Here is a 19,495-nt window from a genome sequence, read left to right on the forward strand (position 1 = left end):
GAGCAGAAGACAGACCACAGACAAGTGAAATGGATAGGATGTGAGCTGGTGCTAAGTGAGCCGCAGAGGCCAACAAAGGAGAGTGAGGAGGATAAGGAACTCGGAGCGTGAGCATACTGTTGTTTGTGCAGACTGGGAAAGTGTCACTGGGAAGGTGACGCTGACATATATACACTGCTCTGCTGCTGCTGCTGCTGCTGCTAAGTCGCTTCAGTCGTGTCCGACTCTGTGCGATCCCATAGACAGCAACCCACTAAGCTCCCCTGTCCCTGGGATTCTCCAGGCAAGAACACTGGAGTGGGTTGCCATTTCCTTGTCCAATGCATGAAAGTGAAAAGTGAAAGTGAAGTCCCTCAGTCGTGTCCGACTCTTCACTGCCCCATGGACTGCAGCCTACCAGGCTCCTCTGTCCATGGGATTCTCCAGGCAAGAGTACTGGAGTGGGGTGCCATTGCCTTCTCTGATATATACACTGCTGCTGCTACTGCTGCTAAGTTGCTTCAGTTGTGTCCGACTCTGTGAGATCCCACAGACGGCAGCCCACCAGGCTCTCTCGTCCCTGGGATTCTCCAGGCAAGAACACTGGAGTGGGTTGCCATTGCCTTCTCCAATGCATGAAAGTGAAAATGGAAAGTGAAGTCGCTCAGTCGTGTCCGACCCTCAGCGACCCCATGGACCGCAGCCTTCCAGGCTCCTCCATCCATGGGATTTTCCAGGCAAGAGTACTGGAGTGGGGTGCCATTGCCGTCTCCGGATATATACACTACCATATGTAAAATAGATCACTAGCAGGAAGCTGCTGTATAGCACAGGGAGCTCAGCTCGGCGCTCAGTGATGACCTGGGCTGGGGGCGGGAAGGAGGCTCAAGAGGGAAGGGACATATGTATATAACACAACATTGTAAAGCAATTGTACTCCAATTAAAAAAAAAAAGTTCATTTGGATTTTCTGTAAGATGGGGAAAATCCAAATGAACTTTCTGGCCAACCCAATATATGTTAAAACTCAGAACTGTACATCTCCAAAATTCAATGTATGCAAATACTTTAAAGTAATAAAGACTATTTTAAAATGAAAAAAAAAAAAAAGAGAGAGAATGTAATTTTGAGGGGACGACCACATGGCTAGCTGAAGAAATGGGAGGGACCATTTGTGAGTGCAAAGGCCCTGAGGAAAGAGTGTATATGGTGTGTGTGAAGAAGAAAGAGGAGCCCAGAGGTGGTGGGGAAAGAAAACAGGTAAAGGTGAGTGTGGAGGAGCAGGGTCCATCCTTGAGGGCATTGCCAGCATCAACTTTGGATTTTTCTCTGAGAGAAAAGGGCAAACGCTGGAAGTTCTGAGCATAAGAGCAACACGATCTGACATTCTAAAAGGATAAGTTTGGCTTGTTGCGGATGAACTGTGGGAAATCCTCCTCTACTCCAGGAGCACTGTGATTGCTCAGGCAAGAGAGGAGGGTGGCATGCAGAGATCCCTGGGAGCAGTGGTGGGAGGGTATGTATTCATGGCTGTAAACATCTACCCACATTCATCTTGTTCCCTATTATCCCTTTTATTTTTGGCTGCACTGAGTCTTAGTTGTGGAATGCAGGATCTTTGGTTGTGGCATGAGAACTTCTAGTTGCAGCATGTGGGATCTAGTTCCCTGACCAGGGGTCAAACCCCAGCCCCCTGCACTGGGAGTACAGAGTCTTAGACACTGCAGCACCAGGGAAGTCCCTCCTCTTTTCCTTTTAAATTATCCTTTGAGTGGGGTCCATTTGCCCCTTCCTCTGGGAGAATGCTTGGCTAGGGCACAACTTCATTGGCCACTCCCAGGAAATAGAAAGATCCAAGGTGCTTCTCATCAGAAAGGATGTGGGGAGATCTCACCTGACTTTGTCTCTATTCTTAAGGGTCCTTCCTGGGCCATCTTTCTCTTCCTTAAAAAAAAAGAAAAGCTGTTAGTTTTATTATACAGATAATGCATGTGCCTTATAGAAACATTAGAGATTATAGATAAACACAAAGAATGATGTCAGAAATTGTCATAATCTTACTGCTCAGAGAAAACCACTGCTATTATTCTATTCTTGTATATTTCTAAGTGTCTTCAGTTCATGCAGGCTCTATGTGCATGCACATACACACACATATAAATTTTTTACCAAAAAAATGGGGTGATATTTGAATACTATGTAATACACCAATACTATCGATGGCATTAAATATATTTCAACAACATATTATTCTTAATGTCAGCAGAGCATTTCATTTTATGGGTGTACCACAATTTATTTAACCAACTGGTGTTCATTTATGTTGTTTCTGATTTTAAAATATATACATGTCACAAATGACTCCTTGATGAGTATCCTTGTAGCTAAATCCTGGCAGCCATCTGTAATTTTTTTCCCTATCTTTTAAAGCATCTGATACATATCACCAAGTTGCTCTCAGAAATATTTGTGTGAATTAGACTCATCCTGGAGTTGCTCATCTCCCTACAGACACATGACCCATAAAAAACAAAATGAACATTTCTTGGTCACATTTAAAAGCTGATGTTGATATTAAAGTGTCAGGGGGCAACTTTGCACCATTTTGCTTCACCACCTGCTGAAGGCCCACTCTTCATCTTCTGGGTCCTCTAGGATTGGAATTAGGGTCAGGCTTTCAGACTCACTGTTCAATCTCTGAGTAAGATCTGGATTGGATTTGGTTGCGGGTTTTTGTTTGTTTGTTTGTTTGTTTTTTCTAATATAGAGGGAAGTACCAGAGTCACCTTGGTCACACTTATCAGAAGGGAAGTCACCTTTCAAATACTGAAGAGGGTGCAGGGAGGCTCTAGGGATCCCTGAAGCCAGACAGGAACACTTAGGAAGGTGGGTGGGAAGTTCATTGCCATGGAAATGTATATACTCAGACCTGTTGCACCCGGGAGAGATGGGGCTCCTGACCATGTTGGTGGATGCCTGAGCCCACCCTCACCCACCTTCTGGAGCTGGCGGCAACCTGTGACCAGGGAGAAGGGAGGCTGTGAGTTCGGGTCATACCAGGGCCCAGGGCAGTGATGGGAAAGGATGATACAGTCTGGCCTCCTTCTGGGCCCAGCCCTGCCTGCCCAGCTGTTTCTCTGGTGACTCCTTGAGTCAGGGCCTGGGGCTGCAGCACCTGTCACCTGTGGGTGGGCTGGGGTGATCCACTTGCCCTTCACTCTGCTAGAAATCAGACACCGAGATTAGAAAGGAAGGATACTGCTTTACAAGGGACCACTCTGACCTCTAGAACAGTCTCAATCCCCATACCATCTAATAATTTCTTATTGATTCATTTCCTAATATATACTTCCTCTCAAAACACTTATTTTTTTTAATATGGAAATAGTTCAAATCTCATTTCATTGCAGACCTCACTCTGACTGCAGTCAGTCCAGGTGTTGGGAAACTGCAATGGAGAACTGAAACTTTTTCATCTGGGAAAGGCAATTCTGACTTTGTCGTCATTGCTGTCAGAGTAGTCTGGGTTTTTTTGAGAGTTGAATTCCTCCACATATGCTCTCATTTAGCTCTCACTGAAAGTGATGTGAAAGTCTCTCAATTGTGTCTGACTCTTTGAGACTCCATGGACTATATAGTTCATGGAATTCTCCAGGCCAGAATACTGGAGAGGGTAGCCTTTCCCTTCTTCAGGGGATCTTCCCAACCCAGGGATCGAACCCAGGTCTACCACATTGCAGGCAGATTCTTTACCAGCTGAGTCACCAGGGAAGCCCAAGAATACTGGAATAGGTAGCCTATTCCTTCTCCAGTAGATCTTTCCAACCCAGGAATGGAACTGGGGTCTCCTGCATTGCTGGCAGATTCTTTATCAGCTGAACTACCAGGGAAGCCCTAGCTCTCATTACCCCTTTGAATTAGACGTGGTTATATTCACATTCCAGATGAAAGCATGGAGTCTGAGAGGCGACGTGACTTACCTGCAGCCACACCATTAATTCATGTCCAGAGCCAGCTGACCCTGAGATCTGTTCCTCCTTTGATCTCATCTCATTGCCCTTGGAAACGCAACCAGCCCCAGAGAGTCACAGAGCACTGGCCCAGAAGTCAGAAAACCTGGGTTCTGGTCTTGGCTTTGCTACACATGGGCTGTGTGGCTGAGGGCACTTCACTGCACCACTCTGGACCTCAGAAGCCTCACTGTAAACTGAAAAGATCCGACCACTCTCTGAGATTCCTTCTAACCGTGGGGCCTTAGCTCAGGCTTATTGGGTGGTAACAGAAAGCTGCTTTGCTTAAACAGAAATGGGCGCTGTGGTCCAAGGGTCTGGAGACTCTCATGAAGCCAAGCCAGGGGCCAGCACCAGGCCAGCAGGGCTGAGGCCAGGCAGTGGTACTTGCTGTCCCCTCTCTGGAACTGCACGAGTCTCCACTTCTCTCAGCTCCTCTGTTTTCAGTCTTCTCTCTCTGCAAAATGGTTTACTTTTTCTGCAGATTACCTTTCTCTGCTTCTTTGGCTGATAGTGGCAGATGCCCCCCCAGCTCCTAATTAGAAGACCAGTTCTGGGGGCCAACTGAGTCTCCCAAAATTCCAATTTCAAATTCCCAGGGACAGAAATTGACTGGGCAAGTTGAGTCGGCTGTCCACCTTGTTCTGATCAATTGGGTCCTGTAGTGCAAAGCAGAAGTGGTGGCCCGGGTTGGGGAAACGCGCCCTCCCCACAAGAGGCTCTGTTCTCAGGAGAGGAGTCACATCTTTTCAGAGAAGAGACAGGTCAAACATAATTCCCTTCCAGATGAGGTGACCTTGAAACCAACAGAAAAAGCACAAGCTCACCAGCAAAGCTGGCCCATGGGAAGCATTGGCAGGAATGGCAGGCTGTGGCTCCCTGAAGGTCTGTTCCCAAGGGCAGACATGACAGCTGTCTGACAGCCAGACAGACCTGTCCCCCAACACACAGTGTTGTCCTTCTGCTGCCTGTGAGTTGGATGACGTGAAACTGGGACACAGGGGAGCTTGGAAAGGTCAAGGGACAGGGACTTCGGAGACCACGCCACCAGTCCTCGGGGCTTGGTTAGCACTGCGCGGTCATTTGCACAACGAAGACTCAGCGCTTCAGCTGATCCCAGCAGCTGTTTCCCTGATGACCTTGTTTCAGTTCTTCAAACCGGCACATGGGTTATCTCTCACTGTGTAACAAACTGCCTCAAAACCTAGCGACTTAAAGCAACAAGCATTTATTATTTCACAGTGTCTGTAGGTCAGGTAGTTAGGAGAAGCTCTTCTGGGTTCTGGCTCATTGTCTCCTCATGAGGTGCGGCAGTCAAGCGATGGCCAGGGCTGCAGTCCTCTCAAGGCTCAGCTGGGGCTGGAAAAGTGCTACTCATACCAGTGTTGGCAGGAAGCCTAGGCTCCTTGCCATGTGCCACTCACCATAGGCCTGCTTGGGTCCACACCCCATGGCAGTGAGCTTCACCCAGAATTGGTGTGCGAAAGAGAGCAAGATGGAAGCCACATGTCCTTTATGACATCATCTCAGAAGTAACACACCATCACTTCCGTCATATTCGATTCATTAGAAGCCAGACACTCTGTCTAGTCCTCACTTAAGGGGAGAGGAACTATGTTCCTCTTGAAAGAGTATCGAATTTGTGGGTCTATACCAAACCAGAACTGAGCACAGAATTGAGCCATACAATGTTCCCAAGTGTCTGGAGGTTTGGGAGTCAAGGGATGGGGTCTGGGGTGGGGGCTCCTCTTTGGTGGCAGAAATCAGTCCCCAAAGATGTTCTAATCTCCATAACTTGTGAATATGTTATGTTATACAGCAAATGGGAAGTAAGGTTGATCATCAGCTGACCTTTAAACTAAGGAGAGTAGCTGGATTATCAAGGAGGGCTCAGTGTAATCACAGGGGTCCTTCCAAGTGGAAGGAGGAGGCAGAAGAAGAATCAGAGTGATCCTGAGCACTATTTACAGTAGCTAGGATACAAAAGCAACCTAGATGTCCATCAACAGATGAATGGATAAGGAAGCTGTGGTACATATATACAATGGAGTATTATTCAGTCATGAAAAGGAAGGCACTTGAATCAGTTCTAATGAGGTGGATGAAACTGAAGCCTATTGTACAGAGTAAAGTAAGTCAGAAAAAGAAAAACAAATATTGTATATTAACGCATATATATATGGAATCTAGAAAAATAGTACTGATGAACTTATTTGTAGGGCAACAGTGGAGATGCAGACACAGAGGACACTGAACTGAATGCAAAGAATTTCACTCATGGCAGGATAGTTTGTTGAAGTCCGATTTTCTCTGAATCTTTCTTCATTCTCATTTCAAGGCAGCAGCCAGGCTTCCCCTTATCTTGGTGGAGGGATTTCGGGCAGGACACAGCATGGGGCAGTGGGAGGTCAACGGCCCGCCCCCACCTTTAAAGGCCTCTGAAGGGCAAGGTCTCCTTCAGGTGGGGTGGGGATGAGGAAACATGCCAGAGAATAAGGGTGGATCCTCAGAGCCCCAAAAGGGAGCAAGTTCCCATGAACAGTGGAGCCTTAAGTCCTGCTTGGTAATGAGACCACAGAGGGAGGCAGTGCAGGCTAGACCCTGGGCTGAGGAGTTCCTCCTATTGCCCGCCCCCCCCGCCCCCCCCCCCCCCCCACACACACACTTCTGGGATCATACAGAATAGCATAGGATATCTTCAGGGCCTTCCCTTTGACCTGGGACATCTGTAGAACCAGGTAAAGTGGAGGGAGGCAGTGGAGACTCTAAGGATGACCCTAAGGATTTCCCTTTGAACCATGAGGAAGCAAGAAGAGAGGCTGGAGTCTGAAACACACTGATTTTGATCTAAAAAAGTGATATTCCTTCCACACTCAAGTTTGAGACTGATATTCAATACTTTGACTCCTGCTTTGGCTTTAAACGAAGATTTTACTCTCCGGGTGGAAGGAGCTGGGGGCAGGGTGGTATGTGAGAAGGCAGCAAGTCTTTCAAGGAGTGGGGAGAGGCTGAACCCAAGCCGCTGATGGGTCCTGAGGCAGCATTAAGTTGGAACTATGTCCTCGGTCACACAGGAGTTGAAGTACAGGTAAATCAGAAAGCAGGTCCAGACGCCAAGGGTGAGAAGGATGCCCAGGCGTGGTATGGAAGTTTTCTGTTATATGGGGAGAAAGTCAGGAGCCTGAAGCGAGGTCAGCTGGGCAGCTGGCAAGGCACCCTGCCCTTCACAGAGGCCTCTGGGCAGCCCCCAGGCTGGGCTAAGCAAGTCCTCCTTTCTCGAAGTGCCACGCCCTCTAAGGCCGGGCGGATGCGGTGGGGGCGGAGCCTGCACAGGCTGGGGTTGATGGGAATGCGCCCTGGAGCACCGCCTTTGGGATGACTGGGCACCCGATTGAGACAAGGGGCTTGCAGGGATCTACCTACCCCCGATCGTAGTTGTTCTGTGGGGTACACAACAAACATTTCTCCTGTGGAGGACAGAAACGGCACAAGAAAGATCATTTTTCCCTGGTCCAAGATGGCCAGGCTGCTGGGCACCTCATCGGGTCTTGCTATAGGAGAGGACAGAACAATATAGTTGCACTTGGGAGTGGGCGCATCCAGGGTTGAGTCCTACTTAGTCATGGTTTCAGAATCTCCCCAGTCCTAGAGGGCAAGACCCCAGAGTGGATTCAAGACTAGGGAGGCATCCCCAGGTCGGGAGAGGAGTGGAACCCAGGGAGAGAGCCCAGGGGAGGTAGAGGGGAACAGGAGACCAGGGGCTTTAACACTGCAGCAGGGTGGGGAGGGCTTCACTTACAAAGCAGGAGTCACACTGGTGAAGGGGATCCATTGGGTCTTTTGGTTGTTGCAGTGCCACCATCTTTTTGTGAAGGGAGAGCGGTGCTCCACCAGCCCCATCCATTTTCCTGAGCCGGAGCTGTGGCTCTGTGTCTGTCTTTCCTATCAGCCTGAGTTCTTGCTGCATCTTCAGTCCTCTCCTAAGGGGACTGGGGAGTCAGGAAGGGGCAGAATTGGGGAGAATAATTTTCAACATGAAAGGAACTCACCAGTAGCATGGGTGGCCATGGAGGGTCTTGACTCCAAAGCCACTGGGGGCAAGAGAAACTAAGACAGCTCCTTGAAGGCTCTGGGAGTCCTCTGAACTTCAGGGACATTTGGCAAAGAAAAGGAAGGAGACTCTTTAGGGATGAGGAGAGATGGGGGCAGGTTGTACTTACAACTTGCTGTTCTTCTGTATATTTATTAAAACATCCATCTTCTCATCCATATCCTTTTGCATTTCCTTCCAAAAGAGAAGTCAAAGCTAGAATCATCATCATGAAGGGCTTCTGAAATCCCTTTCTCCTGCTTCACTCTGTGAACCACTGAGGCCACCTCCGCATATTACTTCCTCAAGAATCCTCACTGGCCCTGGGTGAGGTAGCTCACAGAATGTTCATGACACATGCCACCCACCCCTCCTTGTCTCTTTCCCCATTCTACGAGGAAGCTGAAGCACAGGCAGAGTCCTTAGGGGCTGGTTCAAAGTCTCCAAGTGAGTTAAAGGCCAGGATCTGTTTTACCTGATCTTACACCTGAATGAACTGGAGAAGGAAATGGCAATCCACTCCAGTACTATTGCCTGGAAAATCTCGTGGACAGAGGAGCCTGGTAGGCTACAGTCTATGGGGTCGCAAAGAGTCAGACATGACTGAGCGACTTCACTTCACTTCACACCTGAATGAAACCCTATCTGCTTTGGTTCAATGCCTATAAAATCATGGAACCAAGAAAACAAATCTTATGACCCCTAAAGACACGTCTGACGCCAATGGTTTGACCCCTGCCATGTACACAGATCCTGGATATGTGTTTGTTACATCTCTTACTCAATTCCTGGCAGAAATGGTCAATGCAAAACAGATAATAGTGCAAATGGCTCCTCACATGTATTGTTAAGAACTGAAATAATAATAGTCTTCTTGGTAAAGTTTAAAGCTATAAAATTTGACCTGGAAAAATTGGAGAGAAATAGTGGTCACAAAGAAACTCTAAGATGGCTGATGTTATTACTGATAATATCTGTTGAGGACAAAAATAGGGTTGGATTGAATATCACAAAATATTAAAAAAAAAATTCGCTTCCAGGAGAATCACTTTAATAATAAAAAAATGAAAGATTTGGGAAGAGTTTATTGATCTGGGGTAGAAAATTAATCAAGGAATTACTGTCAGGATGGAAATGATTTCCCAAAAAGATCTTTTTGAAAAGCACTTAAGTGTTTGTATAAATTTTGAATAAGATATTTGTATTCATAAGTAAAGTCAAAATATCTTTGAAGTCAAAATGCCCCCTGGGTCCAAGGAAGATCCTGAACTCCCGATGCAGGAGGCCCAGGTTCCATCCCTGGTCGGGGAACTAGATCCCATATGCTACAGCCAAGACGTGTGCCACAAATAAGACCTGGCACAGTCAAATAAATAAATATATTTAAAATTCTCCCCTGGGTCCAAAACATCAGAGTTTGCGGGGAGCTGCCCATGAGAATGGGGTCCTTTGTCCAAAGGATACAGCTCTGGGAGCTGCCTCAGTCCTTGAGGGTTTGCTTGCAAACATAGCTCTCTGTCCCGCCACCCCAGAGATTAGGCGCTTATTTACTGCAGACACCTGGAGTTCTGTGCAAACTTCTCACGCACAGAGAAATGTTATCTGGTGTAAGAAATAATAACAGGGTGCCATTCCCATGCTCTCAAGATTTCTTGTGACTGTTTGTAAGATGTATAGGTCAACCAAGAAAAAATGTCAACTGTCTTGTCTTTCTCATGCTCTCCTGTATAAATATAAGATGCTGAATAAAGTCGGTGTCAGACCGCTTCCCTTTGTGTCTGAACCTCTCGACCCCATCTTTGTTGTAGTCTCTTGCTGTAGTTTTCTTTCTCAGCCGCGCGGTGCACGTTCTCGGGACCTGATCGACTTTGCCGGCTGGCACCGGCAAGAGTTAATACATTTCACTTTCTTAGAAGTCTCACCATCACTTCAAACTCATACTTCAAACTGATCTCCATCATGTTCTCTTCTAAATTTGCTCTTTCCCTACTGTCTTTGTGACTGTCATCTCTTTCTTCTAGCCATCCAGATTAAAACTGGTGTCATCATGGACGCTTGCCTCACTTATATTCTTTCTACTGAATCAGTCACCAAGCATGCTATTTTCCCTTCACTGCATCGTTCGGATTGACCCTTTTCCTTCTGTTCCTACACTGGGTCCAGCCTTCTTCACCTTGAGCCGGGATGCGGCTTCCTGTTTGATATTCTTGCTCCAGACGACCCCCACCTGCTTCCTGGTGCCCCCACCCTCACCCCGCCCCAGCCACCTTGCAAGCAGCTGCCAACTCAGCTTTCTGAAGTGCTGTTCCTAGCGTGTTCTTTGATTAAGAATCTCCAGAGGCTTCTTACCGCTTACACAACCAAGTCCCAACCTGTCTGCCCGTCTTTCAAAAGCCTTCATTATCCATCGCCTTTGTGCCCACTCCGTTTTATTTCTCACAGTTTCCCCCAATGATCCCACTTATATGACTGATCTCCCCACTGACCGTGATAAGCTTCTCATTCCTCCTGCTTCCATGCTGTGTGCAAGCTGCTCCCGTGCCCAAAATAGCCTCCTTTGTGCCCTGTGATACCCAGCCCTACCCACTAACAAAACACTTACTGTGTTTGCATTTTAATACAGAAATAGCACAACCTTTTGCAGAAAAATCGGACAATACAGAGGAATATAAAAGGGAAAATTAATCTCATCATCTAGTGATAACAGCAATTAACCCTTTTGGTAGATTTCTTTCCAGTCTTTTTTCTATATAATTACTTACCTATTTTTTTTTCATCTAGTTGTGATCAGCCGGTACATTATTGCTTGTATCTTGCTTTTTAAAATTCTCATTATAAGCATTCTTTCTAAACACTGTCTCCTATAGTTAATTTTCATTATATGTTAATAGATATATCATAATTTATTTGACTGTTCCTCTACTATTGAAAATTGTGGCTGTTGACAATTTTTTGCTGTTATAAATAATCCTGTGATGAACATCTTTTTATATGTACCCATGCAGGCATTTCTGATTATTCTCATAGGTTAAATTCTGAGAAGTCAAAGAGTTGATAAGTCATGGGGTTTTGATATTTTTGATACCTATTGTCTAAATTCCTTTTCAGTTTTGTACAAACTTGTACTCTGATCAGCTGTAAAGAGCATTCCTATCTTGATTTGTAATTGTCATAGATTAAAACTTGGTTTATTTGAATGTGGCAATTACCTAAGTTGTTTTCATTTGTGTTTATTTGTTTATTCATTAGGTAAAACTTTGTATTTATTGCTTTTTAGTAATATTCTTTTTTTTTTTTTTTTGCTTTTTAGTAATATTCTTATCTGTGGATTGTTCACATACACCCTTTCCCCATTTTCCTATTTGATTGTTAATGATTTGTGTGAGTTTTATATGTTATAGATAAAAACCTTTTGTCTATGTTGATCATATTTGTGGAAAATTATTTCCTTCAAACTGTTCTTTACTTTCTAATTATGTGTATGGTGCTTTTCTGTTATGATTTTTAAATTTTTTGTATTGTTAAACATATCAGTATTTCTTTTATGATTTCTTTCATTGTAATTATATTTAGACCATCCAGTAAAATATATACAATTTCTTATTTTTTTTTAATTCATGTTATAGACTATTTCAGTTTATAGTGTTAACTGAGTTAAGTTTTCCCCTTATATAATCAGGCAATATTCTTCTTTTTGTTTAATTTTTATTGGAGTATAGTTGATTTACAGTGTTGTATTAAAGTTTCTGCAATACAGCAAAGTGAATCAGATAAACATATATCCACACTTTTTAAAATCCTTTTCCCATGTAGGTCATTACATTGAGAAGAGCTCCTCATGCTATACAATAGTTTCTTATTGTTGTCTGTTTTATATATTGTAGTATGTATGTGTCAACCCCAGTCTCCCAATTTACCCCGCCTCCCCTTCCCCTCCCCCCAGTAATCATAAGTTTATTTCCTTCATCTGTGGCTGTGTTTTTGTTTTGTAAGAAAGTTCATTTGTAGCATTTTTTAGGATTTCACGTATAAGTAACATGACATTTGTTTCTCTCTCTGACTTACTTCACTAAGTATGACAATTTCTAGGTCCATCCATGTTGTTGCAAATGACATTACTTCATTATTTTTTATAGTTGAATATTTCATCGTATAAATATTCTTAATATTGATAATCTTGTCCTTCTCACTGATAATTTTAAAAATCATCTTTATTGTATTTTAAATTTTATAGAGCTGTGGTGCCCAACTGTGAGCATATAATTGAATCAACTGAGGATCTTTAAAAATTACCAATGCCCAGACCTCTGATTTAACTGCTATGGGGTGCAGCCAGCGGTAAAGAGAGGCAGCTCAAAACCACAGTACAGGTGATTCCAGCGTGTGGCCAATGTTAACAACTACTGCTGAAGTGCTAAGGACCTGGTTCTCATCAGAAGCAACCATCTTAATCATGTAACAGCATTTTGAGCAATGGTGCCCCAGCTTGGCGGAGAAGGCAATGGCACCCCACTCTGGTACTCTTGCCTGGAGAATTCCATGGGTGGAGGAGCCTGGTGGGCTGCAGTTCATGGAGTTGCTGTGAGTCAGACATGACTGAGCGACTTCACTTTCACTTTTCACTTTCTTGCATTGGACAAGGAAATGGCAACCCAGTCCAGTGTTCTTGCCTGGAGAATCCCAGGGACAGGGAAGCCTGGTGGGCTGCCGTCTCTGGGGTCGCACAGAGTCGGACACGACTGAAATGACTTAGCAGCAGCAGCATGCTGCTTTACTTAATTTGTCTGCTTATCCTTGGGCTGTACCACCTTCGTTTGATTATTGTGACTTCATTATGAATTTTAATATCTGGTAAGGGTGATGCCTCTTTACAACTCTTGAAAAATTTATAGGTAAATGTGTTTGCCTATTTATACTTTTACATTGGTTGTTCTCCTGGGGAACATGAATAAAAGCCCAGGCTGCAAGGACCTGAGCTCTGTTTCTTAATATTAGTGCTCCCACTGATTCTGAAACTCAAAATTTGAAAACTGCTATTCTAGAAACTAGATAATCTTTTCAGTAATTACTGAATTCAAAAATAACCTTATTGGACTCTTGGATAGATTTGCATTTAACTTTCAAACTTTTAGACTCACCGTACCACCCACTTTCCCTAGGGCACTTCCCTGGTGAACCAATGGCTATTACACTGCGCTCCCAATGCAGGGGCCCAGGTTCAATCCATGGTCAGAGCACTAGATCCCACATGCCCCAACTAAGAGTTCACGTGCCACAACTAAAAAGATACTGTGTGCCACAAAGAAGACCCGACACGGTCAAATAAATAAATATTGAAGAAAGAAAAAGACTCACTTTCTCTAAAATGACTTTCTGGTCACCCCAGTCCACATTCACTTCTCATGTCTTTAAACTCCTACTTAAGTGACAACCGGTCATCATTTAACTTTGTACTTGCATGGCTCCTGTGTGCTCAGTTGCATCTGACTCTTTGAGACTCCCATAGACTGTAGCCCGCCAGGTTCCTCTGTCCATGAGATTATCCTGGCAAGGATACTGGAGTGGGTTGCCATTTCCTCCTCCAGGAGATCTTCCTGACCCAGGGATCAAACCCTCATCTCCTTGGCTCCAGCATTAGCAGGCGGATTCTGATACCTACCTGTTATTTATGCAATAGAGTTTGAGTCTCTTACTAGATTGTAAGCACTTTCAGATCAGGCTCTGGCTTCTCCTTCCATGATTCCTGGTACGGTACTGGCCCATGGAGGTCATTCAGTAAGTACTTACCTTCATAATCTCCACAAATTCCTGGAGTTTATCAAAATCCTTGTCCATTACATCCTTTATCTAGTGAGGAAGAAAGGCACGCAGCACATTACTGAATGTGGAGTTGTCTTTTGAGAGTTTTAAGGTAAGTGCTGTATCTGCTCCCCTGGAATGAGCTGATAAAGTTTAAGGAATGTTCTAATAATGACTTATTTAAGCCACTTCTTCCTAAGAGTCTGTGAAGGGTAAATGCATGTACCACCAAGTCACCACCAGCAGCAGCCGGGGCATAACTTGGATCTGGCCATTGTAAGGCTGCCACGTGGAACCCAAATCACAGCTCCAATTACACACTCTTGCTTGAGTATTTTCTTTGTTCACAAATATACTATAGGTGATTTCATCAGAGAAACAAGAGTTCTTGGTCTGCAGCTTGCTCAGGGGAGGAGAAATTGGCCCCTGATGGCCTCCAAATTCCAAGTCATCCCCTCTCACTCTGTTACTAAGATTGTATCTCCCCATCCTAATCAATGAGACACCTTAGAGAGCCCTTATCATTCCAAAATTGGATTTAAGCCTCAGACATGAAAGAGACAAATAACCTAAGCTGCCTGACACAAGCACTCTAGGGAATTTGGGCTTAGTTAATGGGATTGCTCTTACATGCAATTTTCGAATTCCTTCACTATTCAAAGTTAGGTGTTGCATTTTCCTGGGAACTACCCTTTAACTCCATGAGAGGTCAAGTCTCATCCTGTTACCTGTTTTATCTCCTCCATTTTTTCCTTCAGCTCTTCCCGCACTTCCCTGAGTTCATTCTGAGGAAATAAAACAGAGGAGTAAAGAAGTGTCTTGGATGGAAGGGAAACAGTCAAAAGAAGGAAAGATAAGATCCTGGGGCATAAGGAGCAGAAGATCATTGCCAGGAGGGAGGAAAGAAAGGATGCTGTTAAGAAAATAGTACGGTGGCACGCACTGTACCTCCGGATGTTGATGCACTGTGAAAAGGCCACACACTCCCTGCTGTGGTGTCACCACCAAAATCGCAGGGTTTAAGTCTAATGGCGAGGAAGCATCAGACAACCTGGACTGAGGCCATTCTACAAAACAAATGATTTGTAATCCTCAAAACTGACAGTGTCGCAGAATACAAGGTCGAAGAACTGTTCCAGATGAAAAAAGACTTGGAAACTGGAAGCCAGGTGTGATTCTGAATTGGATCCCAAACCAAAAAATTTATCTCCTCTTTTGTTATGAAAGACATTGGCAGGATAACTGGGGGAATCAGATTAAGGGCTGTAGATGAGAACTGTATCAACATGAATCTCCTGACTTTGATGTCTGGATGATTGTACTATGGCTGTGTAAGAGAGTGATCTTGTTTTGAGGAAATGTATACTGAAATTTCGGAGAACCACATGCTTGCAAATGGTTCAGGATATATATATAGTGTGTGTGTGTGTGTGTGTGTGTGTGTGTGTGTATATACACATATATAAATATGATAAAAAGAGAAAATAACATGATAAAACATTTGGAAATCTGGGGGAAGAGTATACTAGAACTCACTGTACCATTTTTTGGGAAAATATTCTGTAAGCCAGAAATAATTTTAAAGTAGAAGCAGAAGGCGTGAAGTCGCAGGGGCCTGAGCAGAACTGCAGGGACCAGCAGTTTATCTGCCCCATACGTTGCTCCGTCAGCTCCACCTGTTCACTGGGTTGGTCCAACCTGCTGCCTCCAGCGTCCCCACACCTACCTTTAGCTCCTTTGTCCCTCCTGGTTTGGTAAATGGCCCTTCTTGTTTAGCTCCTTTGTAGTCATATGTCTGTCGGTTGAAAACAGAAACACAGAATATTGGAAATAGCCATTGTGGGCAGAAGAGGCAAGGGAGATCCCCCATAGGTTCGGCTCCTCGCTTCTGGCCTGGGCAGAGGTGAGAGCTGGTGGCCTGGCCCCACCAGCAGCAGCGTTCCCTCAGTCTTTCTCCTTTGTCTGAGCCCATCTCATTCCACTCCCTTCCTGGCCCGCTGGGCCTCAGCTTTCCATGCCCTTAGCAGTCATGCTCATTCCCGCCCCAGGGCCTCTGGGTGTGTGGCTTCCTCCAGCCCTGGCGCGCATCCTTGGCCCTCCAGCGGCCGGAGCCTTGTCCTCTCCAGGCTGAGGAAGGCCTTTCTGACAGCCCCCCAGACCTACAGTAACCACCCAGTTTTGGCTTCCTATTTCAATCCCCTTTATCATAGGTAACACTACTGAATTTTTCCTCATTTATTTATGCATCTGCTTTGTTCTATGACAGCAGAGTGCTCTCTCTCACTCTCTCTCTCATGTATCTGCCAACACCTGGAACAAGTCTTGGCCACCAGGATAGGCGAATGACCCCTGGCTCCAAGTCACCTTCCCAGGGCTCTCAGGCCTGGCTGCCAGGATGGCATCAAAAAAGCTTCTTACTTTGATCGGCTCCGGCTTCAATTCCAGGCAAACTGCCTTGTAGTTCTTGCTCTGCAGAGAGGGAAGGTGGGATTCAGGCTGCCAGGCATCAGGCTTGAGGAGGACTAGGGAAGCTGGGGGAGGACTGGAAAAAATTGGGGAGGACTCCCCCCAACTCAACCCTGCCTGTCCAACTGCACTTAAGATCAGGCCCACACACCCCCAGCCCCTGAGCCAAGACAACTCACATTTTGTCATGTTAAAACCTGCCTGTTCAGCAGGCTGCCCTCTTCTTGCTGGGGGGGCCGGCAAGAGCACTTTGAGATAACTGAAGGAAGCTGGCTAAGTAGTTTTTCGGGAACACTGACTTTGGAGGTAGACAGATAGACTGGAATCCTCCTCTCAGCCATCCTCCTCACTGGTTGTGTTAACTTAGGCAAGTTACTTAGTCTCTCCGGAGCCTTTATTTCTTAATCTTTAAATTGTGGGTGATAATTACCTTTATTTAATGAGCTTCTTCTATGCCTTAAACATGTGGGTCAGAGGTAGGCCTGGCTGGGGTCATGGCTTCCAGAGTGGCTGGAGTTGGGGTGGCCCATTTCAGTGCTCCTCGTCCTAGCGGGGAGTCCTTGCCACCTCAAGGCCCGGGGTCCATTCCCCACCATCCTTCCAGGCTGAGAGGCTAGCTACCTCATGCTCAGAGGGAGAAGGAAAAGCCGAGGGTGTGCTGGGGACTCTCTGTACCCCCACCCCCGCCTCTACCCAGTGGGCGCTCAGCGTTTCCCCTTTACCAGGCTTGTCTTCTTCGGTTCCACCCTCTTGGCCGACATGATGGAGGAGGCCAGAGTGTTCTTCCACTTCCCAACCTCCCCTCGACGGGCCCCCGTGACCAGGCCACTGTCCTAGGCAGCTTACAGGCTGAGGTCAGGCAGGACCACCACCTCTCTGTGGGTGGAACAGCTGAGGTCACAATGCCCAGGACCTACACATGGGCCCAGAGTGTCACTGCAGCTGCGAGCCTGGGGTGTCTAGGCCACTGAGAAGAGGACCTCAGGCCGGGTTCCAAAGCCACGAAGTTTCCCTCCGGCAAGGGGGAGGGGGACCCCCTGCAGAGTCCACCTGAAGGACAGCAGCCTGTACGGCCCAAGCACAAGGCACACCCTGGAGAAGGAAAAATTGTTGGCCGCACCCCAGCAGGACCTCCCCCATCTCCTAAGACTAGGAGGAGGCATCTGCCCTCAACAATGAGTTTCTCTTCAGAGACCACTCACCTCCTCTTCTGGCCCTTCCTTGAGCCTGAAGCTATTTTGGGTTGAGGTGCCCTGAAGTTTTTGCAATTCAAGGTGTCTGTGCTGTGCTAACCCGGGGCTCTTGGTACCAATCTCGGCGGGGTGATCTCTGATGCCCTGGCCTGACTTTACAGCTGGCCCTGCCCCTCTGCCCTCTTCCACCCACCTCCATTCTTCCTCCTGGTTTTTCTACCCTCCTGGAAGAGAGTCAGGGCAAAAAGCAATAAGTAGACTGTGAATGGTGAGAATCCTGGATGATGTGCAAGGAAGGTTACTGAGGCCATTCTGAGGGTAACTGTGATTTGTGTTTAAAAGACAAGTGGACACAGGGTGGGAAAAGGAGGGTGGGATGAATTGGGAGATTAGGATTGACATATATACACTACCATGTGTGAAATAGATAGCTAGTAGGGATATAGCACAGGAAGCTCAACTCGGTGCTCTGTGATGACCTAGAGGGATGGGATGGTTGGGGGGCGGTGGAAGGTCCTAGAAGGAGGGGATATATGTATATTTATAGCTGATTCACATCGTTGTATGACAGAAACTAACACAATATTGTAAAGCAATTATACTCCAATTAAAAAAAAAAAAAACAACCCACCAAAAGAAGTTTAAACAACATGGCCTCCCCTGAGACCTAAAATTATTCCATATCCGGGTTAGGAAACCTAATTTCTCTTCCCTCTTATCCTTGGGTATTCCTTCCTCCCTTTCATTTCAAATACTAGTTGCTTCAGAAAGGGAGGGCCAACTTGGAAATTCCTAGGACAGACAGTACAGGAAATGATGCAAATTGTGTGTTAAGTATGTGCCCGCATCCCAGACAAGACCAATTGTACTCACCTGGCCATTTCCTGGGCCTGTGCCTGTCCTTCCCAGAGGCTCTGGGCTCTGGGACTTATTTTGCAGCTTCCATCCTTGGGACAGACCTTGATCTCAGCTCATCACAACCAAAGGAGAATGTCCGTCACTATTCAGCTGGGGAGGGGAGGGTGGGGGCAGGAAGTGGTGGGGAGTTTCCCAGGCTCCTTTCCCCCTCATTCCAAATGAGGGGTTGGAACACTAAGTCCTTTGACCACTGTGCTCAGTCCTTCCAGATCTGCTGACTGCATGGCAGGAGGGCCCCTTCTTCACAGGCTTCCAAAGATCCCACAGGCTTTAGCAGGAAACTGCAGTGAAAATGACCGACTCCTTCTCAGTGTTTACCAGCCTAGTGAAAATGGGCACCATCTCCTCTTTGTTGGGGATTGAGTTCCTCCTGGACCTGAAGAGAAATGTCCTTTGTTTGGGGGAGCACTTGTTAAATGAGCCTCCTTCTAGACAAACTCACTGATCCATATATCAGGAAATTGAGTGTAAAAGAAATCAAGGCCTTGTTGTGAAACTGCTTTATAATGTAGAAAATTTACACAGACGCACACACACACACACACCATCATCATCATCACCAATTTGTACATTATCATGATTTGGACAGAAATTTGGCCACAGACCCACATTTTGCCTTCATACAGTACTTGCTGTTCATGCCCTCAAATACATCACTGTTGTCATCAATATGTCCTGGAAGGACTGGGGATATGTTTAATAAACCTAAATAAATGAATCTGTTATTTTCTTCTCTAAGATTTTGCAACCGCTTGAGGCCCTAAGTGAACAGGAACTAAAAGGCCTCTTGATGAAAGTGAAAGAGGAGAGTGAAAAACTTGGCTTAAAGCTCAACATTCAGAAAACGAAGATCATGGCATCTGGTCCCATCACTTCATGGGAAATAGATGGGGAAACAGTGGAAACAGTGTCAGACTTTATTTTTTTGGGCTCCAAAATCACTGCAGATGGTGACTGCAGCCATGAAATTAAAAGACATTACTCCTTGGAAGAAAAGTTATGACCAACCCAGATAACATATTGAAAAGCAGAGACATTAC

The 19,495-nt window shown here is 45.8% G+C and overlaps 1 protein-coding gene across 3 annotated transcripts; it reads right to left on the reverse strand.

Moving 5' to 3' along the window:
- Positions 1-6,900: 6,900 nt before the first annotated feature.
- TEX35 (testis expressed 35) lies at positions 6,901-16,593 on the reverse strand. Of its 3 annotated transcripts, none has more exons than XR_015143211.1 (8): positions 16,297-16,593; positions 15,605-15,673; positions 14,607-14,663; positions 13,867-13,926; positions 8,210-8,274; positions 7,789-7,978; positions 7,413-7,540; positions 6,901-7,143 (listed from the first exon to the last, which is right to left on the reverse strand). XR_015143211.1 is itself a non-coding variant. In XM_086343641.1 (8 exons), the coding sequence occupies exons 1-8, from the start codon at positions 16,531-16,533 to the stop codon at positions 7,083-7,085; spliced, it is 783 nt and encodes a 260-aa protein (XP_086199767.1). In that variant the 5' UTR covers positions 16,534-16,593; the 3' UTR covers positions 6,901-7,082. The 3 variants fall into 3 exon arrangements, 2 of the variants coding, with proteins under 2 accessions (XP_086199767.1, XP_086199766.1); XM_086343641.1 differs by having other exon boundaries at positions 7,413-7,456; XM_086343640.1 differs by lacking the exon at positions 7,413-7,540.
- Between the last annotated feature and the right edge of the window lie 2,902 nt (positions 16,594-19,495).

The sequence above is a fragment of the Bos grunniens genome, chromosome 16 (assembly GCF_055505025.1).
Source record: "Bos grunniens cultivar Pamir isolate PY7600 chromosome 16, Bosgru_T2T1.0, whole genome shotgun sequence".
NCBI lineage: Eukaryota > Metazoa > Chordata > Mammalia > Artiodactyla > Bovidae > Bos > Bos grunniens.

Excerpts from the sequence above, each read along its gene's own strand:
- TEX35 (XM_086343640.1), bottom strand. The coding sequence starts at position 16,533 with ATGACAAAATGTGAGTTGTCTTGGCTCAGGGGCTGGGGGTGTGTGGGC. Across the intron at positions 13,927-14,606 it reads AAATGGAGGAGATAAAACAG|ATAAAGGATGTAATGGACAA; the intron begins GTAACAGGATGA and ends CTTCCTCACTAG. Across the intron at positions 8,275-13,866 it reads AATTTGTGGAGATTATGAAG|GAAATGCAAAAGGATATGGA; the intron begins GTAAGTACTTAC and ends CTCTTTTGGAAG.